Raw genomic sequence first — 22,833 nt, 5'->3', positions numbered from 1 at the left:
GTAATCTAGAAACAAAAACACGGGAACAGAACAACCACAATAGAGATGAGATCAGACAAAGACTAACTGAAAGTGAGGACTGTATAGACAGAAAGAAACACTAGGAATAAAAATGAATCTATGAGGAAAGTGTACATTTTTACACACTGCTGTTTTTTTTAACACTAGTCATCTCTTTTAAAGGAATAGTTCACTTTAAAATGAAAATTCTGTCATCATATACTCACCCTCATGTTGTTTCAAACCTGTATGAATTTCTTTCTTCTGCTGAACAGAAAGGAAGATATTTAGAAGAATGTCAGTAACCAGTTTTTGGTACCATTGACTTCCATAGTATATTTTTTTCCTACTATGGAAGTCAATGGGACCCAGAAACTGCCTGGTTACTGATATTCTTCTAAATATCTTCCTTTCTGTTCAGCAGAAGAAAGAAATTTTAAATTAGATTAAAAAAAGAAAACATTTGTTTTAAATTGTAGTAATATTTCAGAATATTACTGTTTGCACTATATTTTTGATCAAATAAATTTAGCCTTGGTGAGCATAAGAGACTTCTTAAAAAAATGAACCAACCCCAAACTTTTGAACAATAATTTTAGACACACTGCTTTATATTTTATGCATGTCCATCATTCTGCTGAACATTTCCATGAATAAGTGTGAAGCAGCACCTGATCCGTTGTGGATCTGGAGATGTGGGCCGGTCATTTCGACCTGATTGTGTCTGTGTCCTGCTGGCAGAGAGCATTAGTAGTGGCAGATGGCAGCAGCATGACACAGACTCATTTCAGTAGAGCTGATTTTAGAAACCACGTTTCTTACTGACCTTAAATATTTTGTGTTTGCTAAGGGACTCATTACTATTACAATTCCTCTAGTTAGGGGTTAGAGATTCAAACAAACCTCTAACTAACTGTAACCTCATCCTGCACTGTTTGTGCTACAGAAGTGAGTGATATCTCAAATTATGCAGCTTTTTGAGGAAGGTTGTGCTATACTTTTCAAAGTGATCTAACGATTTTCATCAGGCAGACAATTAAAAAGGGGGGGAAATCCAGTACACACTTGTTTTCTAGTATAAAATCTAACCATTCTTAAATTAAGATGCATTTACTCGAGAAGCAAAATGACTTAAGTTATGCCTTGTTTTCTGAAAAATGTGTCAATGAAGCGAGAACAATAATCTTCCAGTGGGATAAGAAAAATAATCTTGGGTTTCCCTTTGCATGTGTGTAAGTGTATTTTCTCTGACCTCTTGGCAGTTTTTTTTTTTTTTTCCTGTTTCACAGTAAGAATACTTTTAAGTGTAGTAAGAATGCGTATAAACAAAAAATGGGGACAGAAAAATAAACTAAATTCAAATGGAAAAGCAGATTATTTTTCTTACACCGCATCAGATATTTGACAATACTTAATATCTTAAGTCATTTGCTCTCAAGTACATACTTATGTACTTGATTTCAGATTGTGCTGGAAAACTACAGGGTGGGCCATTTATATGGATACACCGTAATAACATGGGAATGGTTGGTGATATTAAAGTCCTGTTTGTGGCACATTAGTATATGTGAGGGGGCAAACTCCTCAAGATGGGTGGTGACCATGGTGGCCATTTAGAAGTCAGCCATCTTGGATACAACTTTTGTTTTTTCAATAGGAAGAGGGCCATGTGACACATCAAACTTATTGGTAATGTCACAAGAAAAACAATGGTGTGCTTGGTTTCAATGTAACTTTATTCGTTCATGAGTTATTCACAAGTTTCTGACCACTTATAAAATGTGTTCAATGTGCTGCCCATTGTGTTGGGCATCACCAACCATTCCCATGTTATTACGGAGTATCCATATACAGTGAGGAAAATAAGTATTTGAACACCCTGCTATTTTGCAAGTTCTCCCACTTGGAAATCATGGAGGGGTCTGAAATTGTCATCGTAGGTGCATGTCCACTGTGAGAGACAAAAAAAAAAAAATCCAGAAATCACAATATATGATTTTTTAACTATTTATTTGTATGATACAGCTGCAAATAAGTATTTGAACACCTGTCTATCAGCTAGAATTCTGACCCTCAAAGACCTGTTAGTCTGCCTTTAAAATGTCCACCTCCACTCCATTTATTGTCCTAAATTAGATGCACCTGTTTGAGGTCGTTAGCTGCATAAAGACACCTGTCCACCCCATAGAATCAGTAAGAATCCAACTACTAACATGGCCAAGACCAAAGTGCTGTCCAAAGACACTAGAGACAAAATTGTACACCTCCACAAGGCTGGAAAGGGCTACGGGGAAATTGCCAAGCAGCTTGGTGAAAAAAGGTCCACTGTTGGAGCAAACTTTAGAAAATGGAAGAAGCTAAACATGACTGTCAATCTCACTCAGACTGGGGCTCCATGCAAGATCTCACCTCGTGGGGTCTCAATGATCCTAAGAAAGGTGAGAAATCAGCCCAGAACTACACGGGAGGAGCTGGTCAATGACCTTAAAAGAGCTGGGACCACCGTTTCCAAGGTTACTGTTGGTAATACACTAAGACGTCATGGTTTGAAATCATGCATGGCACGGAAGGTTCCCCTGCTTAAACCAGCACATGTCAAGGCCCGTCTTAAGTTTGCCAATGACCATTTGGATGATCCAGAGGAGTCATGGGAGAAAGTCATGTGGTCAGATGAGACCAAAATAGAACTTTTTGGTCGTAATTCCACTAAACGTGTTTGGAGGAAGAATAATGATGAGTACCATCCCAAGAACACCATCCCTACTGTGAAGCATGGGGGTGCTAGCATCATGCTTTGGGGGTGTTTTTCTGCACATGGGACAGGACGACTGCACTGTATTAAGGAGAGGATGACCGGGGCCATGTATTGCGAGATTTTGGGGAACAACCTCCTTCCCTCAGTTAGAGCATTGAAGATGGGTCGAGGCTGGGTCTTCCAACATGACAATGACCCGAAGCACACAGCCAGGATAACCAAGGAGTGGCTCTGTAAGAAGCATATCAAGGTTCTGGCATGACCTAGCCGGTCTCCAGACCTAAACCCAATAGAGAATCTTTGGAGGGAGCTCAAACTCCGTGTTTCTCAGCGACAGCCCAGAAACCTGACTGATCTAGAGAAGATCTGTGTGGAGGAGTGGGCCAAAATCCCTCCTGCAGTGTGTGCAAACCTGGTGAAAAACTACAGGAAACGTTTGACCTCTGTAATTGCAAACAAAGGCTACTGTACCAAATATTAACATTGATTTTCTCAGGTGTTCAAATACTTATTTGCAGCTGTATCATACAAATAAATAGTTAAAAAATCATACATTGTGATTTCTGGATTTTTTTTTAGATTATGTCTCTCACAGTGGACATGCACCTACGATGACAATTTCAGACCCCTCCATGATTTCTAAGTGGGAGAACTTGCAAAATAGCAGGGTGTTCAAATAGTTATTTTCCTCACTGTAAATGGCCCACCCTGTAGACAAAAATAGAAAGTAGGAAAGTAATTTTTTCCAGTGTTACACATTGACAGTCTTTTGTTATTAGTTTAAACAACGAGTAAATAAGTCAAACATGGGCACACAAGCATTACTGTTTATATCAGCACTGTAGTTTGTTGTTTTCAATCAATCTTTTGCTATCGGTCAACACAGGAAGTGCAATATAATACAAGCCTGGATTGTGTGTGTTAATGTTTGCTTTCTTGCTAACACAAACCTTATAAATATGCGTCACTGCACTGTATTTTCATAATGTCACACAGATACATATTTGTTTTCGTGTATTATAAGCAAAGCACACATGCATGCATGTGGTGTGTGTGTGTGTGAGCGGAGCATCAGGTGTGTAATTTTGCAGATGCCTGTATGCTGCCCAGTGCCCTGCGCTTCGGTGATGCCTCCGGCAATTAGTTTTCCATGACAGATCAATCAGCAGGGGCCAGTGCAGCCAGAACCTACACTGAAGGTCACGTCCCAGACTCCTCCGGGGGGGCAAGAGCGGGAGACAGATCAAAATGGCGGTCATGGAAGAGCAGAGATAGAGATGTCGTGGAGCTGTCACTGTAGGAGAACGTACAGACAGCGGGACGGGGGCCAGAGTGTAGAAACATACCATTGGCTCTGTCCCAAAACCTGCTGACCTGCCACACTGTCTACATAGGCTGCTGCCTTCTAAAAGCAGCAGTGCGTAATGCACTATATCAAGAGAGATTATCAATTTATAGATCAAACTCTGTATGCCAACAGGTTCTGACACAGTTTTCCATGTATTATGCGGTTATTATGTCCGTTAGTGTGACGAATCATGTGAAATCACTCATAGTATTGTAATCTTTTCCATCTTCAAAGCGTTTCAAAAGAGCTCTACCCAGAAGTTCGCATCACCCTCAACAAAAAACCCAACTGGATTTTTCCATTGGCTTTCCATTTGGATTTTGGAATATAAAAAAGCATCAAAGCTTCAAAGTGGAAATGATTTGGGATGCTCTACAAAGGCAGCAGATTTATGCATCATACAAACAGCACTCGAAGGGCACAATTGACTTGTAGTAGAGTTGCTAAGACAAAGTCGCTTTAAATGAAGAAGGTAGAATAATTATGCTGCCTACCTGTTTGAGCAACATGTCTGTGATGGCCTAAATGCTTTTTTCGCAATGATTTTTTCGCTGCCTGTCGTATGTGTTTCTCTCCTCATTAGACTGTCTATAGCAGTAAAACAGTGATCCATTCTGTTCAGCCCATGTGAATTCATTAAGAACAGAGCACTGAGCCATTATCATCTGTCTGTCTGTCTGTCTGTCTGTCTGTCTGTCTGTCTGTCTGTCTGTCTGTCTGTCTGTCTGTCTGTCTGTCTGTCTGTCCCATTAGCTGTTCCACTCACTCTTCGTTCAGAGTAAATGACAGTGATTACAAATGCATAACGATAACAGATAAATACCAGGGCACAGTCACAACCATTAGTCATAGGAAAGACAAAGTCCAGCCATGATTCACTAACATTACAGTAATAAGACAAAACCACAGGTTTAAAGTTCTTAATAAATCATAATCACAGAGCGATTATCTTAATGGTTCCATATGCAGTACAATTATCGGTCCTCAGCATTTCAAAGGCTGCATCTTAAAATAAAAAAGCCTTTTTACTAAATAGACACTTTTCACACCTCCACACACAAATCATAATTCATATTGCAAAACATTTTACTCTTTACTGACACTGTTGTTTACTTGATATGTAAAGTAATATTTGAACAAATTACAGTGCTATGCAAAAGTTTAGACACCCATGCTAAAGTTGACTAAAAAGAGGAATAAAAAATCATCTTTTGGAAATTGAACTTAATGCCTTAATTAAAAATTTTTGGAAAAATCCAACCTTTAAGGACACCAATTTTCTTTGTGAATGAATAATGTATCGTAAATAAATAAATATTCTTCCTTAAAATACAGGGTGCATAAGTTTGGACACCCCTATGTTAAATTCCCATAAAGGCAGGCAGATTTTTATTTTTAAAGGCCAGTTACTTCATGGATCCAGGATACTATGCATCCTGATAAAGTTCCCTTGGCCTTTGGAATTAAAATAGCCCCACATCATCACATAGTCTTCACCATACCTAGAGATCGGCATTGAATACTTTCCATAAGATCATCTCTCAATGCAAATCAAACTAGCTATTAGGCTAACTGAAATAAAACCATGCCAATCTCTAGGTATGGTGAAGGGTGTGTGATGATGTGGGGCTTTTTTAACTCCAAAGGCCAAGGGAACTTTATCAGGATGCATAGTATCCTGGATCCATGAAGTAACTGGCCTTTAAAAATAAAAATCTGCCTGGCTCTATGGGAATTTAACATAGGGGTGTCCAAACTTATGCACCCTGTATTTTAAGGAAGAACATTTATTTATTTACGATACATTATTCATTCACAAAGAAAATTGGTGTCCTTAAAGGTTGGATTTTTCCTAATTTTTTTAATTAAGGCATTAAGTTCAGTTTCCAAAAGATGATTTTTTATTCCTCTTTTTAGTCAACTTTAGCATGGGTGTCTAAACTTATGCATAGCACTGTATTTTGGGCAAAATTGTTGGTCGTAGCCGGAATGATGCCACAAGTGAGCTGTAAATTGATATATACTTTTTCACAGTAAATATTACAGTTGTTTGTTTTAAATAAGAAGCCATATAAAAGTTCTAAAAATGAATGAGGTTTTGACGTTTCCAACAAAAATAAAGAAGCTGAAATCTGTTAGGATGAAATTTTTAATCTGTTGTGAATTTAAATGGTACATTGTAAAGCTCTCCTCTTAATGAAATATTGGGAAACACTTTATTTTACAGTGTCTTTGTTACATGCAGTTACTATAAATTGTGCCATGTCAAAATGCCTCCAGGGCCCAAAAAACACCTCAGAATTGAATTAGTATCTTTATCCTATTGTATTTATTTGTGCTACTTTTTCTATTTAATTTACAGATTGAAATCAAGCTTAAAAAATCTAATTAATCATTTGCACGAATTTGCACGAATAAATCATTTGTAATTAGGGCCTTAAATGAATACTCGGCAAACTAAATACAAGTAAAAGCTTGTTGGCTAGCATATGAAATGGTGTCACTCACCAGTTCGCCGGTAACATTTTTATGAATTCTAACAATGCATGAACGTGAACAAATGAGAACGACGCTCAGGAGAGTTGACAGGCCAGCGTTTCATCGTAACGAAAGTTTAAGCTTTGACGAGGAGGCGCGAAAGGGAGCTCATTTTGTGACTTGCGCGCTGTGTGGAAAGTTTTGTGTGCGCAAACATCCGAAGCACGCGCCCCAGAAAGCCACGTCTCAGAGAGCGCACGAATACTAAACTGAGCTCTCTTTGATGTATTTTGTGACAATTTTGTGTGAATTTGTCCACTCAGAGTATCCTAGCAAACATAGTCGGTTATGTCTTAAGTTAATGGGTATGTTTTAAGTCTCTGTACCTGAAAATAGGGAATTTTCACTGGTATCTAAAATTTTGGTGTCATTACTGCCTGTGTCATGTACTACCTGTCAAAAACGGTTTTTATGGCTAGTATAAAATATTTATGGTCGGTATATTTTCTGAAGTCACCAGCCATTTTATTCCCTAAAAATATTATTCCCTATAAAATAGAAACTGTCCATTTTGTCTTGATTTGCATAAGTTGGTGCAGCATCTATTTGTGGGATTTCGGCAGAGCATGATTCAGCTGCTGAATAAATCTCAACAGAGCTTTTGAGACACACACACACACACACACACACACACACACACACACCACCACCACCACTCCCACAGCTGTCAGTCATCCTGCTGACAGGAATCTGCCATCATCCCTGATTACTGTAGCATCACACAACATTGTAAATATTCGCTTTAGATTTGCTTCCAATACTGAGTAGTTTACTGTTACATAACCATTGAATCTGTGTTCATTTGTCCTATAGAGCACTAGAGTGACCTTGCACTCTTTCAGCAGCCTTGCTTCTGGAAGTTTTTTTCCACTGTTTTCTCCATTTGCATGTCAAAATGTCTTCATTAAAGCTTTTTAAGCCTCGAACCACATTTTAAAACCTGAATTAAATGACCAAGATACAAAGATGTGTACTTAAATTCTTGTATGAGGGAATGAACTACTCACTGAATTTCTAATATAAATCCACTGCGGTAATGATAAACTACAATAAATTTGAAACCCATTGTAAAATATATAGAAATGTATGAATAGTTGAGAGTGTGGTGAGGTGAACAGGTCAGTTATGTTATTCACAATGTTTTATTGGAGTGAGTTTTATGGTATGATTTCTGTTTAAATGGGAACTGAGACTTGGCGATTGGTATTAATATCTTGAGGATTATGGGTAGTGCTTTCCTTCACTCTGGATTATTTTTTAAGTTGAAATCATACTACTTGCAGTTTCCACAGGAGTATGGGCTCATGGTAGATCTGTCTTAAAAGTTCTATACATAATCGCTAATTCAATTTTCCCATATAGAAAAGGGTGGGATTTTTACATCTGTAACCCTACTTTTTTTTTTTTTATTAAATTTTTGACCACCAATTAAACTTTTCAAAAATCTGATCTTTCATACAATCATTTGTTTTTGTTTCCTGACAGATTTTCATCTTTGAGAATAACATCTACTACAAAGCGCACGTGAACAGCGCATCAATCCGCCTGGTTTCCACGGGCAGTGTGGGGGTTATATTTAATGGACTTGCTGACTGGCTGTATGAAGGTAAAGTCCATAAGCATGAATAATAAAAAAGCCAGATTAGTGTGTGTGTGTGTGTGTGTGTGTGTGTGTGTGTGTGTGTGTGTGTGTGTGTGTGTGTGTGTGTGTGTGTGTGTGTGTAATAAAAGAGCAGACTTGATTGTGAGTGTCTGATGTGTTTAGTCTGAGGGGAGGATCTGTTTATTTGTACACACAGTATTGCATTTGTGTATGCCTGATCCACCTATCAGATTCAGCACTTTTCTTCTAGAGTTCAATGAATACATTAATTTTACTTTCATCTAAACTACATTGCTGGAATATACTGCTTTGCTCATAAGTTTACAAATCTTTCACAAGATATTAGGATCATAAAATTCTATTTTGTTCTTTTAGAACCTCTGTTGAAATGGACCTAACAGATATTGAAATATATCTGGATTGATATAATAATGATAATAATAATAATTTTATATAATAATGTAGCATGCCGTATTATATAAATATTTTTTTAACAGGATAATTTGTTTTTGTTCTATTTTATTTTTATGTTTGTCATATGACTTTATAATAGTTATTACTACGGAACTAGTAGTAGTAGTAGTAATATTTTTGTTTATTATTTATTGAGCATATACTTTAAAAGTGAAGTTCATCTGGTTTGTCTCAAGATTGTTTCTTGGTCTTAATTCTGGACACTGAACCTGTTCTTTCACAATTCATCATTGCAATGAACAATAGTAAATGAACATACTGTAAATGAAATTACCCGTCACACCGTCTCTTTTCATACTCTAATAACCAAGGACCTTTTCTGACAAATATGAAAGGAAATTATTTGAGTAATCAGATCTGAACTCTGAGAAATGTCTGAACCCGTTCAAGGCCGTTCTGAGTTCATTTTGACAGCAGAAGATGTTCAATACCTTAGTCAGGAGGATTTAAAAAGCAGCCAAATATGTAACATTCCACGATAAGTTAAAATGACATACAGTCAGCATGATTTTAATTTGATTCTAATCATAATGCTAAACATACGACATATTTGACTGAACAAATTCCAATGATGTAGATATTATCACTTCTGTTTGTGTATGAACAGCGCTGGGATGTAATATCAAGATTAAACCTTTTTATAATCCATTGTGCAATAGTTCAAGTGTAATCTCCCACAATATCCAGATTTTAATATTCATAATGATTAATGTAGCATTTTCTGCTAAATACTTTGTTTGAATTTGGATTATGTTCACTTTGAATTTGGATTATGTTCATCTTGTGATTTTTGCTGAGTGTTTACACACACACACACACACACACACACACACACACACACACACACACACACACACACACACGCACACACACACACACACACACACACACACACATTTCCCTGTCTCTTGATTTGCACTGTGGGAATACAGCATGATGAGAATCAAACATCTGACAGAGGGCTTTTTAATTAAAATTTTTACTTCAATAATTTGATGTGTATTCCAAGTAATTTTCAAGACAGTTCATCTATCTGGAATTAATTGGAAAGTACAGTTAATTGTGGAGAAGTAATACCCCAACTGATCTTTTTTTGGATAATTATTTTACAAAGTGCAGCAAGTTTTCTGTAATGGGTATGTTTAGGGGTAAGGTTAGTGCAGGAGGATAGCATATACAGTTTGTACAGTATAAAATCATTACATCTATGGTATGTCCTCATAAAACATTGAAACTGTGTGTGTGTGTGTGTGTGTGTGTGTGTGTGTGTGTGTGTGTGTGTGTGTGTGTGTGTGTGTGTGTGTGTGTGTGTGTGTGTGTGTGTGTGTGTGTGTGTGTGTGTGTGTGTGTGTGTGTGTGCGCGCCTACTTAACTATATTTTAGGGACAAATTTGTACCCAGAAATGACAAAATCTCATAACCTCCCTTTAGGGATGTCCTCATTTGTAAATCGGGTATAAAAATAAAGTAATTAAAGGTATTTTAAAAATGTCAAAATGCAGAAAGTTTTTTGTGATGGGTAGGTTTAGTATAAGTGGATACAATATACAGTTTGTACAGTATAAAAATCATTACGTCTATGGAATGTCCCCATTTAGATAGCTAAGTAAACGTGTGTGTGTGTGATGGTCTGTACTTTTAAAGCAGGTCAGCAGCAGCTCATTTATCACATCAGACCTCTTCATCAGGGTGTGTGTAGCTGAGTTTTGGTTCTGCCCCTAAAATCCATCTAGCAGTTTGAAAGAGCTCTGCATCTGTAGCACCAGGAGTCATTCACACGTGTACGGTCTCTCTCTCCCTCAGGTGCGAGTGATACGCTCCACATGTCCTCTCTCCAGAAACACACACAACCCTTCATTTGGCTTTGCCCAGACTCCAACAATGATTTACCGCCTTCATTTCCCTTAATTTGTGGCTTGTAACGAGAATGTTATTTCAGGCTTGTTGGGGGTAATAAACTTGGTGCAGTTATTATTTTTTAATATCGTTTGTTCGGCCGAAGACCATTTTCAGAGCATTAGAGGCAAACAGACCAATATTATATAACCTTAATCATACATTTCCTTATGGAGATTATTGTTTTTCCTCGTCGTTCTCAGTTCTGTATTTCTGTCATTCCTGCTGTATGAGGGCACATTGGCTGCGGGTTTGTTTTTGATGCATGCTGCCCAGTAATTGGTTTTTATCCTGAATTAACCTCTCAGTCTGAGGCTATTCTTAGTCACATGCTAGTACAACTTATGTTTATTCTCTGCTGCGTAAAGATCTCTACTGCCATCCTGTGGTTTCACATTTCATGATAGATTGCATTTTATCAGAACAGACAGAACGAGAATTGCTTCACAGAGAAAACTTTAAAGGGTTAGTTCACCCAAAAATGAAAATTCTGTCAGTAATTACTCACCCTCATGTTGTTCCAACCCCGTAAGACTTTCGTTCATCTTCGGAACACAAATTAAGATATTTTTGATGAAATCTGAGAGCTGGATCACTCCTCCACAGGCTTATGGACACTATAACTTGCTGGCCCAGAAAATGTATTAAAGACATTGTTAATATAGTCCAAGTGACTCCAGTGGCTCAATCTTAAGTTTATAAAGCGACGAGAATACTTTTTGTGCGCAAAAACAAACAAAAATAACGACTTTATTCCACTTTTCATTTCCTACTCTCTGGGCCTCGAGTCTTTTCACGTAGTGTTTTTGCGTAGCGCGTCTGTGTTGCACGTCACCACGTATATCACACATGACCAGAGTCGCCCAATAGTGAGCCTACGTTGTGACGTGCAACACAGACGCGCTGCGCATACACTACGTAAACTAACTCGAGGCACAGAGAGAGAATGAAATTAATAGTGGAATAAAGTCGTTATTTTTGTTTGTTTTTGCGCACAAAAAGTATTGATTGAGCCACTGGAGTCACTTGGGCTATATTAACGATGTCTTTAATACATTTTCTGGGCCAGTAAGTTATAGTGTCCATAAGCCTGTGGAGGAGTGAGCCAGCTCTCAGATTTCATCAAAAATATCTTAATTTGTGTTCCGAAGATGAACGAAAGTCTTACGGGGCTGGAACAACATGAGGGTGAGCAATTACTGACAGAATTTTAATTTTTGGGTGAACTAACCCTTTAAGGGGTAGTTCACTCAAAAATGCAAATCCTCTCATCTTTTACTGACCTTTGTGTTAATCAGTGCAACATAAATGAAGATATTTTGAAGAATGTTCAAGCTGCTCCTTTCCATATAACAAAATGGTGTGTTTTGGTGGTATCCATGTTTGTTGTATGGAAAACAGTGTTATTGTTATTGTAATTGTTAACTAAAAGTGTTAAAAAAAATCTGTAATTGAAATAAAGCTGAAATAACATAAAAATATAAATATTAGATGAAAAACTTAACTGAACTAACTGAAATAAAATAAGTTGAAGTATTAAAATTAAAATTGACTAAAACTGAAATAAAAATAAATAGACATTAGAAAATTACTAAAAATGACACAAGCACATAACAAAATTACTATAAATAAAAATTTTAATAAAAAAAACTGAAAATATGAAAATATAATCTTATTCAAAATATGAATGAATACTATAATAGTTTATAAATAATACTAAAATAACACTGCCTGCAAACGCATCTAATTTATTTTATTTTGTGTTTCACAGAAAGTCTTACAGGTTTGTAACAACATGAAGTTGAATCAACTGACAACATTTTCATGATTGGATGATTTATTCCATGGTGCTCATGTGGGTCATTCTGGTTTCAGTTCAGACTGTGTTCATTATACAAAATGTCTGTGGGCATCTGGGCTTACTCATGAATTTCTGTTTAAATGGTTCTTAAAAGTCGAGTAGATTGATGTTTTTAATGCCACAGTTTGTATAAGAATTTATGCAAATATCTTGAATAAGGCCAATTGTTACAGCATAAAAAAATAAAATCAGCCATGTCAGTGTTCTTCTTGTCTAGTTCTGGTTACACACTGGCTTAATGAGCTTCAGGGGTCCATTTTGCAGTGTTACCGGCAGTCATATTTTCCAATCTCTCGCCTGACGGCAGTGTTGTTCCTCCTGTCAGCTTTATAGAGTGATTGATGAGACTCCCGAGGCAGGAGCCTAAAGGCAAATGGATGCGATAAATCACGCAGGCTGTTTTTGCACATGTTGCACTTACGTATTTTGCAGCGTGCCCTCTGTCTGCGCTTGCTTCAAAGTATATTTAATCTAACGCATATTAGCGGCTATGGATACAATAGAGATACGGTCACTATGCAACAGAGCTTTCCAGGACATGCGTCACTTGTTTCATAGTACAATGCTTCATAAAGCTTCAATTTTGTGTCTAACACACTTATGTGTTCATTTGCTTGTGCTTGCAGAGGAGATCTTCCAGAATCACATTGCTCACTGGTGGTCCCCAGATGGTCTCAGACTGGCATATGCCACCATCAATGACACTCTGGTGCCCAAGATGGAGATACCCATGTTTACAAGTGCTCTGTATCCCAGCGGACAGGAGTACCGCTACCCTAAAGTAAATCTCTGCTGGTTCTTTTTATGGTTAAACCAAGGCTTTTTATGTATTTTCCAATGTCATTGTGAACTTGAAATGCTATCTGATTGGTGGCCTAATTGTGACATTTAAAGGGATAGTTCACCCAAAAATGAAAATTCTGTCATCATTTACTCACCCTCAAGTCTCGGCAAGTTCATAAAGAGATTGTAAAAGTAATCTATTTTAATCAAGCCTGTTACTCCAAGTCTTCTGAAGAGACACGACCACTTCATATGATGAACAGATTTAGTTTTGGCTTAACATATAGCACTCTCACATATAAACACTGATAAATGCACATACGAAAAGCTCATCAAAATTGTCAACAAAAGCTCAGCCGTGCTTGTTTGACACCTCATTAATCCTTGTGAGGGAAAGGGAATTTCATTATATTCATTTTGAAGAAAAAATGATGGGTTTGGAATGACGTTATGGTGAATTTATGTGAAGCCAAGTCACCTTTATTATAGCGCTTTGTACAATACAGAATGTTTCAAAGCAGCTTTACTGTGATAAATAGGAAAATAATGATAATGGTGCAAACAGAATTCAATTCTGATGTAGAAAACACAATAGTGTCCTTTTCCAGCTGAAGTCAGTTCAATGTTGATAACATTCAGTTCAATTACAGTGTTGATGTTGCAAAAATCTTTTATGAAACCTTAAAAGTCCCCTGAAATCAAAATGTAAGTTGTTTTTTTAGCTTTTAGTAGGAATATTTTAGCCTTAAGGTTATGAATAAGCTGGTGTGTTCCAAAAAATGACAAATATCTTCTAAATGCAAATTAAGCATTCAAAACGTACAGTCTTTCACTTCCGCTAAAATGGATCACAAATTTTTATGACATCACTGCAGACTTTAGCTTCTCATCACATCTTCTGTCCAATCAAATGCTCTCTAGAATCTAAAGTGTCCCGCCCCCTATGCTATAAATACCACCTGGCCAAAACGACCATTGACACGTCACAGAACAAAATGAGTTGGAGATGTGTGTTCGGTTGCTCAAAAGTTTTATTCCGTTTTCCAACTGTACGTTGGTTAAGAATGAAATGGCTAAAATTTATTCACACCTCTACTATTGAATCCAACGTATCATCAGCGCTCGGATTCGCTTCCATGGTGCTTACAAGTACGACTTGCAGTCAGTGAGGTGAACTAAACGCTATTGGCTATTTGAAAAGGGGGAGGAGCCATTCAATATTTCCCGCCTTAGCTTCCTGTTTCAGAGGAAATTACGTCAACGCATCATAAAGCTGCGCGTTCCAAGGCACTTCAGTGGGGCTTTAAGTTGAATCAGGTATGAAGCAGCTCTGCAGAAAACAGTAGTGTTGTCGTCCAGCTCAATTCAGTTCTCATCCAGTCAAATCAATAATATTGCTGAATATTAAGTGTCCCCAACAAAGCAAGCCAAAGGCAAGGACAAGGACAAGGACAAGTGGCAAGGAACCCAAACTCCATCTGTGACAGAAATGGAAAAAAAAACCTTGGGAGAAACCAGGCTTAGTCAGGGAACCAATTCTCCTCTGCTAAACAAACATGGTGCGATTATCATTCCAGCCTGCATTACAAATGTGATAGACTTTTCTATTTTGGGTTAACTTAAGCACCTTAGTGACATAACTAAATCAGGTTTAATAATAGTTATGGCAAGCAATAACTGTCCATCTGCATGTTTCTCATTTTACATAACATGCAGTACCTGATTTACATTTATTCATTTGCAGTTTTATCCAAACACAACTTACAGTGCATTCAATGTATCTTAAGAAATGAACCCATGAACGAATTGAACTTTAATGGAATCGATAAAAATCTTGAGCGTATATTTTGTGGTGTTTGTCATGAATGATGACCGAATGTCTCTCTTTAGGCCGGGGAGGAGAACCCTGATATCTATTTGTCAGTGGTGAGTCTGAACGGCCCTTTACACACAGTGAGGATGAGAAAACCAGAAGACCCCAGAATCAGGTGAAGATATGCCAGTGACAACGTATTTAGTAACTTTATCTGTTGCTTTAGTCAAGTTTACATTGACCCGAAAAGTATTTGGACCTTTAAAAATGTATGAATGTCAGTTATTGCATTAAACAACAAAATCAAAAGACATCCAACAAATAAAACTATAACCTTTAAAAACTAACTTCACTATTCTGAGCCATTTTTTGCCTTGACTGTTAAACAGCAGGTGTAACATCTGACAACCAAATGTCACAATTCTTTATCACAATACTTTATTTGATTAAAAATACAGTAATATAGTGAAATATTATTACAATTTTAAATGATGGTTTTCTATTTGAATATATTTTGAAATGTAACTTATTCCTGTGTTGCAAAGCTGAATTTTCAGCATCATCACTCCAGTCTTCAGTGTCACATGATCCTTCAGAAATCACTCTGATATGATGATTTGATGATCAAGAAACATTATCAGTGTTGAAAACAGTAGTGCTGCTTAATATTTTTGTGGAAACCGTGATACTGTTTTTAAAATATATATTTTTTCATGATTCTTTGATGAAAATTCAACTGTCAGCTTTGATCAATTTAATGCATCCTTGCAGAATGAAAGTATTCTTTTCTTTAAAACAATAAATTACTGAGCCTAAACTTTTGAAAGGTAGTGCATCTATTTAACAAACTTTGTAAACAGGCTACAGTCAGACTAATGTACTGCATTAATTGGCTTGAATGGCTTTATTAAGAAAATCTCTTTAGAGCATTTTGGAGCTTTTTTTTAAGCAAACAAAGTTCACAGACACACATTTGACACACTTTGAAATGAGTATTTTTAACAAGCATCTCTATGCAGGAAAGAGTACTACATTACCATGGTGAAGTGGGCGACCAGCACTAAACTAGCAGTGAACTGGCTGAACCGAGCGCAGAACAACTCCATCCTGACCTTATGTGAAGCCACCACAGGCATCTGCACCAAGGTACCTTCTCATATACACTAGCAAACCATCTTCATTATCACAGTTTTCCATGTTTAGAACAATAGTCATTAAGACTATACAATAACACAAATGGAAGGATGTGAATGACGTAGTGACCTTTCATTTTCCGGATAAGGCTGTATGTGTGACAGTGCCTATTGTTACATCCAAATGCATGTCAGTTAAATGAAAGAAAAGATCAGGCAAGTGCTTTGGTTGTACTGTCTATAAAGGACTTTGTCGCACATGGGAAACAATAATCTTCCGGTGTGTTTTCAGAAACATGAAGATGAAAGCGACAGCTGGCTTCACAGACAGGTGAGTCACGCATCGCGCAGACACGTACGGCGTGTGGGATGTGTGTGTAAGAGGTGCTTCTCAAATGAATGTTCGCTGATGGGAAGACGTGAATCTCTCCACAGAATGAACCCCCGCTCTTCTCCAGAGACGGTTTCAGGTTGTTCTTCACCCGAGCCGTTCCACAGGGGGGCCGAGGGAAGTTTTTCCACATATCAATGTCCACTTCCCAGGTGAGCTGTCACTGATAAACTACCACGCTACTTGTGAAGGTTTAACAGCACATTAAATGTAAGAAGTGACTTCCTGCTGTCGTCTCTTTCAGCCCAACAGCAGCGCAGACACACTACAGTCCCTGACGTCAGGAGACTGGGACGTGACGCAGATTTTAGCCTACAACGAGGACACCAAACTTGTGTAAGCATGTGATCAGCAGCATGAAAAAGGTCCAGATGCTGGATTCTGTCCATATTGTCAGTAAAAATGTCAAAATTATTGCTTAAAATTTACATTTAAAGTAAAGCAATATGCCATTATCGGCTTTTGTAACATATCAGGAATAGATATCTGACAACAACAATGTCTTTGCAGATACTTTCTGAGTACTGAAGATGATACAAGACGGCGTCACCTCTACAGGTATGATAAATGGCGTGTGACACACTGCGAAGTAGTTGTAAGCATTGCACTGTTGACGTGTGTTGTGTTTTAGTGCCAACACCACAGGATCCTTCAACCGCCAATGTCTTTCCTGTCAATCAACCTGTGGATACGTCAGTGGATCATTCAGTCCAGATGCTAACTACTTCCTTCTCAACTGCAAAGGTACTATGCCAAACATCTGTAAATATCTTGTCTTATACTTATAGAGTGCAAGAGTGTCCGTCCACTTTCTCAGCAGCCTTGGTTCCGGAAGTATTTTTCCCATGGTGATTTTTAAATAAGTCTTTGTTAAGGAGTTACAAGCCGTGAACCAAACCAACCAGTTACGAGGTGAATCAAAACACTACAAAGTTTGATTTGAAGCTACAACAACACAAAAAGACAAAGACTGTATGTAATGGCTTTAATGAGGGAAATAGCTAAAAAATCCCAGAATGACATAAATTAAAAACTATAAATTTGAAAGATTTAAAAATGTTAGATTTAGGGTTAGGGGATGGAATATACAGTTTGTACAGTATACAAATCATTGTCTATGGAATGTCTCCATAAAACAGGAAGACTGTTACATCATTTTCAGTGCTTCATGGGAGTGGGTGAACGCTTCTTTTGGCATGATTTGCTTGCTGCCATTCTCTGATTGGTGGATTTCTTTACAGAATCATGGGTAATGTAGTTTTCACCAGGAATTCTGTTGTTAAACATGATTATTTACAAAATAAGTTGAAATAATGTGAACAGATCATCTTTAAAAGTTTAGAAGTTATCAATAAAAATCTGTCGAGAAAATATAAGTTTTTACTTTCGGAACCCAACTGTTGCACTCTATTACATGGTTCTCTGGAATACTTGATTTTGATTGGTCAGTCGCTGCATTCTGCAGTCAGATGTTGTATAATTGATCGTTGTCATAAGAAACCAATCTCCTACATTTCTGGTTTTGTCTCTCTCATTTCTTTCTGTACAAAATCAAATATTTACTCTAAGTTAATATGCAAAAATGAACCCCCTCTGGGTGAAACAAGACCTCTCGGCTTCACGGTCCTGATAGTCACATTGCCAGACCGTTGACTAAAAAGCAGAACGTTTTATTTTTATTGAAATAGATCCTACCACAATAATAGGTCAGCAAGAAGTACTAACAGACTGGAAATAAAATGCAATGTAAAGCCAGTGTTTCGTTTATTTGTTTGTTTTTTCCCCCTCATAATTGTCTAAATCTGTTAGATTCTAGTTTCTCTTTCTGAAGCGCACAGTTGAGAGTTCGGCTCACTGACTCTCTCACTGATCTAAGTGTGTTAGTCATGACATAATTTCCATGCTGTGTGTTTTATCAACAATAAAGCATGGTTGTCATGGTCACTGATCTGTTTAGCAGACTCTGATGAGCTCAAGGAAAGGTCAGTGTTTGTGTTATTAAGTAGATGATGTCAGAGAAGAGCTGCATGCTGCTTCACCCAGACCTAAGCAAAGAAAGATTGTTTCTTGTGTAGATCAAATCAAGCATCGGGTCAGTTTTAGTGCTGTATAATTATTCTATTTTCAGTGATCCTCAACCATATTGTCGCATTTGAAAACAATATGTCACTCTAGTTCACGTGTTGAAGTGATTTTAATCACTGGTGAGGGGGTTTGAGTGCATTGATAAGTTCCTGAAAACCCCAAACCAGCTTTAAACAGAGCTCATCTAATCATTACTATTTGTGTTATAAAAGACATTTCATCAGTTATATAACTGGAGCTGAAGCGGTTACCCAGACAGCAACATAGTGTCAGCCCAGATCCGGCCCACATCTGGTATGTGTGGATTCCATGTGGACCGGATCTGGGCCGACACTGTTGCTGTCTGGGTAACGTGTGACATCATCACTGTAGTACATTATCCTTCTATCAGTGCCAGATTGAGCTCATTCATGTACAGCCATGGCATCAGATTCATCCCTGGGACTGTGGAATTAATTTATATACTAGTATTAAAAATACCTTTATTCAGAAAGGATGCATTAAACTGATCAAAAGTGACAGTAAAGCATTAATAATGTTATATAAGATTTCTATTTTAAATAATATGAATGCTGTTCTTTTGAGCTTTCTATTCGCCAAAGAATCAAATAAAAGTATCAAGGTTTCCACTAAAATATTAAGCAACACAACTGTTTTCAACATTGATAATAATAAGAAATGTTTCTTGAATATTAGAATGATTTCTGAAGGATCATGTGACACCGTACATTAATTGGATCTACTAGGTGGGAAACATAAGCATTTATGTCACAATATTCTTAACATTTTGGTCGATGCATGCAAATGATAAAAAATACTGGAAAAAATATCACAAATGTGAATTTATATATAAATATATATATATATATATATATATATATATATATATATATATATATATATATGTGTGTGTGTGTGTGTGTATGTATGATGTATGTATATATACTGTATATACATATATACAGCATTAATATTATTTAAAATAGAAATCTTATGTAACATTATTAATGCTTTACTGTCACTTTTGATCAGTTTAATGCATCCTTTCTGAATAAAGGTATATACATACATACATACATACATACATCTGTATATATATATATATATATATATAAAGAAATGCTAAAAATATTATATCAAATTTTTTTAATAATCTACCAGTTTTTGTTTTGCTTGTAATGACCCTACAAGTTTGATTAAATCATCAAAATATGATGACAATATACACTCACCTAAAGGATTATTAGGAACACCTGTTCAATTTCTCATTAATGCAATTATCTAATCAACCAATCACATGGCAGTTGCTTCAATGCATTTAGGGGTGTGGTCCTGGTCAAGACAATCTCCTGAATTCCAAACTGAATGTCAGAATGGGAAATAAAGGTGATTTAAGCAATTTTGAGCGTGGTATGGTTGTTGGTGCCAGACGGGCCGGTCTGAGTATTTCACAATCTGCTCAGTTACTGGGATTTTCACGCACAACCATTTCTAGGGTTTACAAAGAATGGTGTGAAAAGGGAAAAACATCCAGTATGCGGCAGTCCTGTCGGCGAAAATGCCTTGTTGATGCTAGAGGTCAGAGGAGAATGGGCCGACTGATTCAAGCCGATAGAAGAGCAACTTTGACTGAAATAACCACTCGTTACAACCGAGGTATGCAGCAAAGCATTTGTGAAGCCACAACACGCACAACCTTGAGGCGGATGGACTACAACAGCAGAAGACCCCACCAGGTACCACTCATCTCCACTACAAATAGGAAAAAGAGGCTACAATTTGCACAAGCTCATCAAAATTGGACAGTTGAAGACTGGAAAAATGTTGCCTGGTCTGATGAGTCTCGGTTTCTGTTGAGACATTCAGATGGTAGAGTCAGAATTTGGCGTAAACAGAATGAGAACATGGATCCATCATGCCTTGTTACCACTGTGCAGGCTGGTGGTGGTGGTGTAATGGTGTGGGGGATGTTTTCTTGGCACACTTTAGGCCCCTTAGTGCCAATTGGGCATCGTTTAAATGCCACAGCCTACCTGAGCATTGTTTCTGACCATGTCCATCCCTTTATGACCACCATGTACCCATCCTCTGATGGCTACTTCCAGCAGGATAATGCACCATGTCACAAAGCTCGAATCATTTCAAATTGGTTTCTTGAACATGACAATGAGTTCACTGTACTAAAATGGCCCCCACAGTCACCAGATCTCAACCCAATAGAGCATCTTTGGGATGTGGTGGAACGGGAGCTTCGTGCCCTGGATGTGCATCCCACAAATCTCCATCAACTGCAAGATGCTATCCTATCAATATGGGCCAACATTTCTAAAGAATGCTTTCAGCACCTTGTTGAATCAATGCCACGTAGAATTAAGGCAGTTCTGAAGGCGAAAGGGGGTCAAACACAGTATTAGTATGGTGTTCCTAATAAACCTTTAGGTGAGTGTATAGCTCACAAAAAAATACATTGACTACAGCATAAGTTATTAATATTTAATTGGTTCTGTCTTGTTTGTGCATGTGTTCATAATTTCTTTGTATGACAGCCCGGCCAAAAATGATGTCTTCACAATTTGGCATGTTTTATTGAATTATCACAAATAAAACAATTGACTCCGAGCACAACTACACAATAGGGTTGCAAAATCTTTAACACATTTTTGATATATTTTTGATTTGAATAAAGTTTTAATTTTCCTAGACAGCACTACTGTTTTTGGCCACTACTGTTATGTGCCATTTAAAGATGGTTTTATCCGTAATTGGTTACTACAATAATAGAATACTTCACACACATAACAGTAATACAGATGCTAAGCTACACAAGGAAGTCCAGATGTGATGACATGACACTATTGTTCTCTGTTTTTTTCTGTCCAGGCCCGGTTGTGCCATACACAGCCGTGTACAGCACCAGAGATGGAAAGTATGAGCGTGAGTCCTCTGTTACACTATCACAGACACACGATCTCATTCGCTTTATCAGCTCTGGACACAACACGCCAAGAGCTTGTTTTACTGGAAAGGTATTTCTCACCCAAAGGACATGATAGAAGACCTAGATATGCGCTTTGTCAATGGAGGTGTGCTTGAAGATAAACGCTACAAGAAGCACTTCAAATGTAAGATAAACATTTATCCAATTCAGTCAGACGAATTGTTTTAGCACCATGTCCTTAGATGTGAAAGAGCGGAAGTGGAAGACAATTGAGAATGACTGTGTCTCGAAGAATTAGCGGTGATTATCATCGAAAAAAGTGAGGAGGACAACAGATTGATCTGACTTGCTTTAACTCACTGATTCACTGGCGCTCATAAGTGTTCATTTCGACTCCCATATTAATACCTCTCTCTGTCGCCATTCTGATGAAAAACATACTAATGTTGATGTTTTACCAGTGCACTTTACTACTTTACACTATTGTTCAAAAGTTTGGGGTCAGTAAGATTTTTTTTTTTCTAAGAAATTAAAACTTTTATTCAGCAAGGATGTATTACATTTTAAAAAAGTATGAATGTACTATTCATCAAAGAATCTTGAAAAATATTAAGCAGCACAACAGTTTTCAACATTGATAATAATCAGATATGTTTCTTGAGCATCCTATTAGAATGATTTCTGAAGGATCATGTGACACTGAAGACTGGAGTAATGATCCTGAAAATTTAGCTTTGACATCACAGGAACACATTGCATTTTAAATATGTAAAGTAGAAAGCAGTTTGATCAAATTAATCAAGCTTTTGTGAGCGTAAAAGACTCGAGAATATCGTACCAACCCCAAACTAGTGTACATTTGATAGCATGTAGATGCATCTCTCTGAACATCTATGGTTTCCCTCAGATGTGATGGATGTGGAGACCAATGACAAGTTGAACACCACCGTGAACAACACACAGATGCCCAGAGTAGAGTACAGAAAGATCAGCGTTGATGATTACAGTGAGTATCTTATAGAATCAGTTTTTTTTTAAATATATAAGCCAATGACTGACAAAGCACAGTAAGTTTTCCATCATTTGCACAGGTCTGAACACCCAGATTCTGATGCCAGCAGGGTTTACAGAGAAGGCTCACTACCCCGTCCTGCTGCTGGTGTAAGTGTTCCACACACTGAACTGACACACAGAACACAAGAACACAACCCAGTA

General features: G+C 37.4%; 1 protein-coding gene across 4 annotated transcripts in view; it reads left to right on the top strand.

Moving 5' to 3' along the window:
- The window catches only part of dpp6b (dipeptidyl-peptidase 6b), a 151,350-nt gene that overhangs the window by 123,416 nt on the left and 5,101 nt on the right, over window positions 1–22,833 (top strand). For all 4 annotated transcript variants that reach the window (XM_081375422.1, XM_081375423.1, XM_081375425.1 and 1 more), the window contains 12 exons: window positions 8,127–8,247; window positions 13,102–13,256; window positions 15,149–15,246; window positions 16,091–16,217; window positions 16,497–16,535; window positions 16,640–16,747; window positions 16,840–16,931; window positions 17,106–17,153; window positions 17,227–17,339; window positions 21,561–21,614; window positions 22,526–22,624; window positions 22,710–22,779. In XM_081375422.1, the coding sequence (XP_081231548.1) occupies window positions 8,127–8,247; window positions 13,102–13,256; window positions 15,149–15,246; window positions 16,091–16,217; window positions 16,497–16,535; window positions 16,640–16,747; window positions 16,840–16,931; window positions 17,106–17,153; window positions 17,227–17,339; window positions 21,561–21,614; window positions 22,526–22,624; window positions 22,710–22,779 (1,124 nt within the window). The remainder of the gene's footprint in view (window positions 1–8,126; window positions 8,248–13,101; window positions 13,257–15,148; window positions 15,247–16,090; window positions 16,218–16,496; window positions 16,536–16,639; window positions 16,748–16,839; window positions 16,932–17,105; window positions 17,154–17,226; window positions 17,340–21,560; window positions 21,615–22,525; window positions 22,625–22,709; window positions 22,780–22,833) is intronic.

The sequence above is a fragment of the Scardinius erythrophthalmus genome (genome assembly GCF_964197995.2).
Source record: "Scardinius erythrophthalmus genome assembly, chromosome: 9".
Classification (NCBI taxonomy): Eukaryota; Metazoa; Chordata; class Actinopteri; order Cypriniformes; family Leuciscidae; genus Scardinius; species Scardinius erythrophthalmus.
Note: the sequence above shows the minus strand (reverse complement) of the source record. Positions and strands in the feature narration are given on the sequence as shown.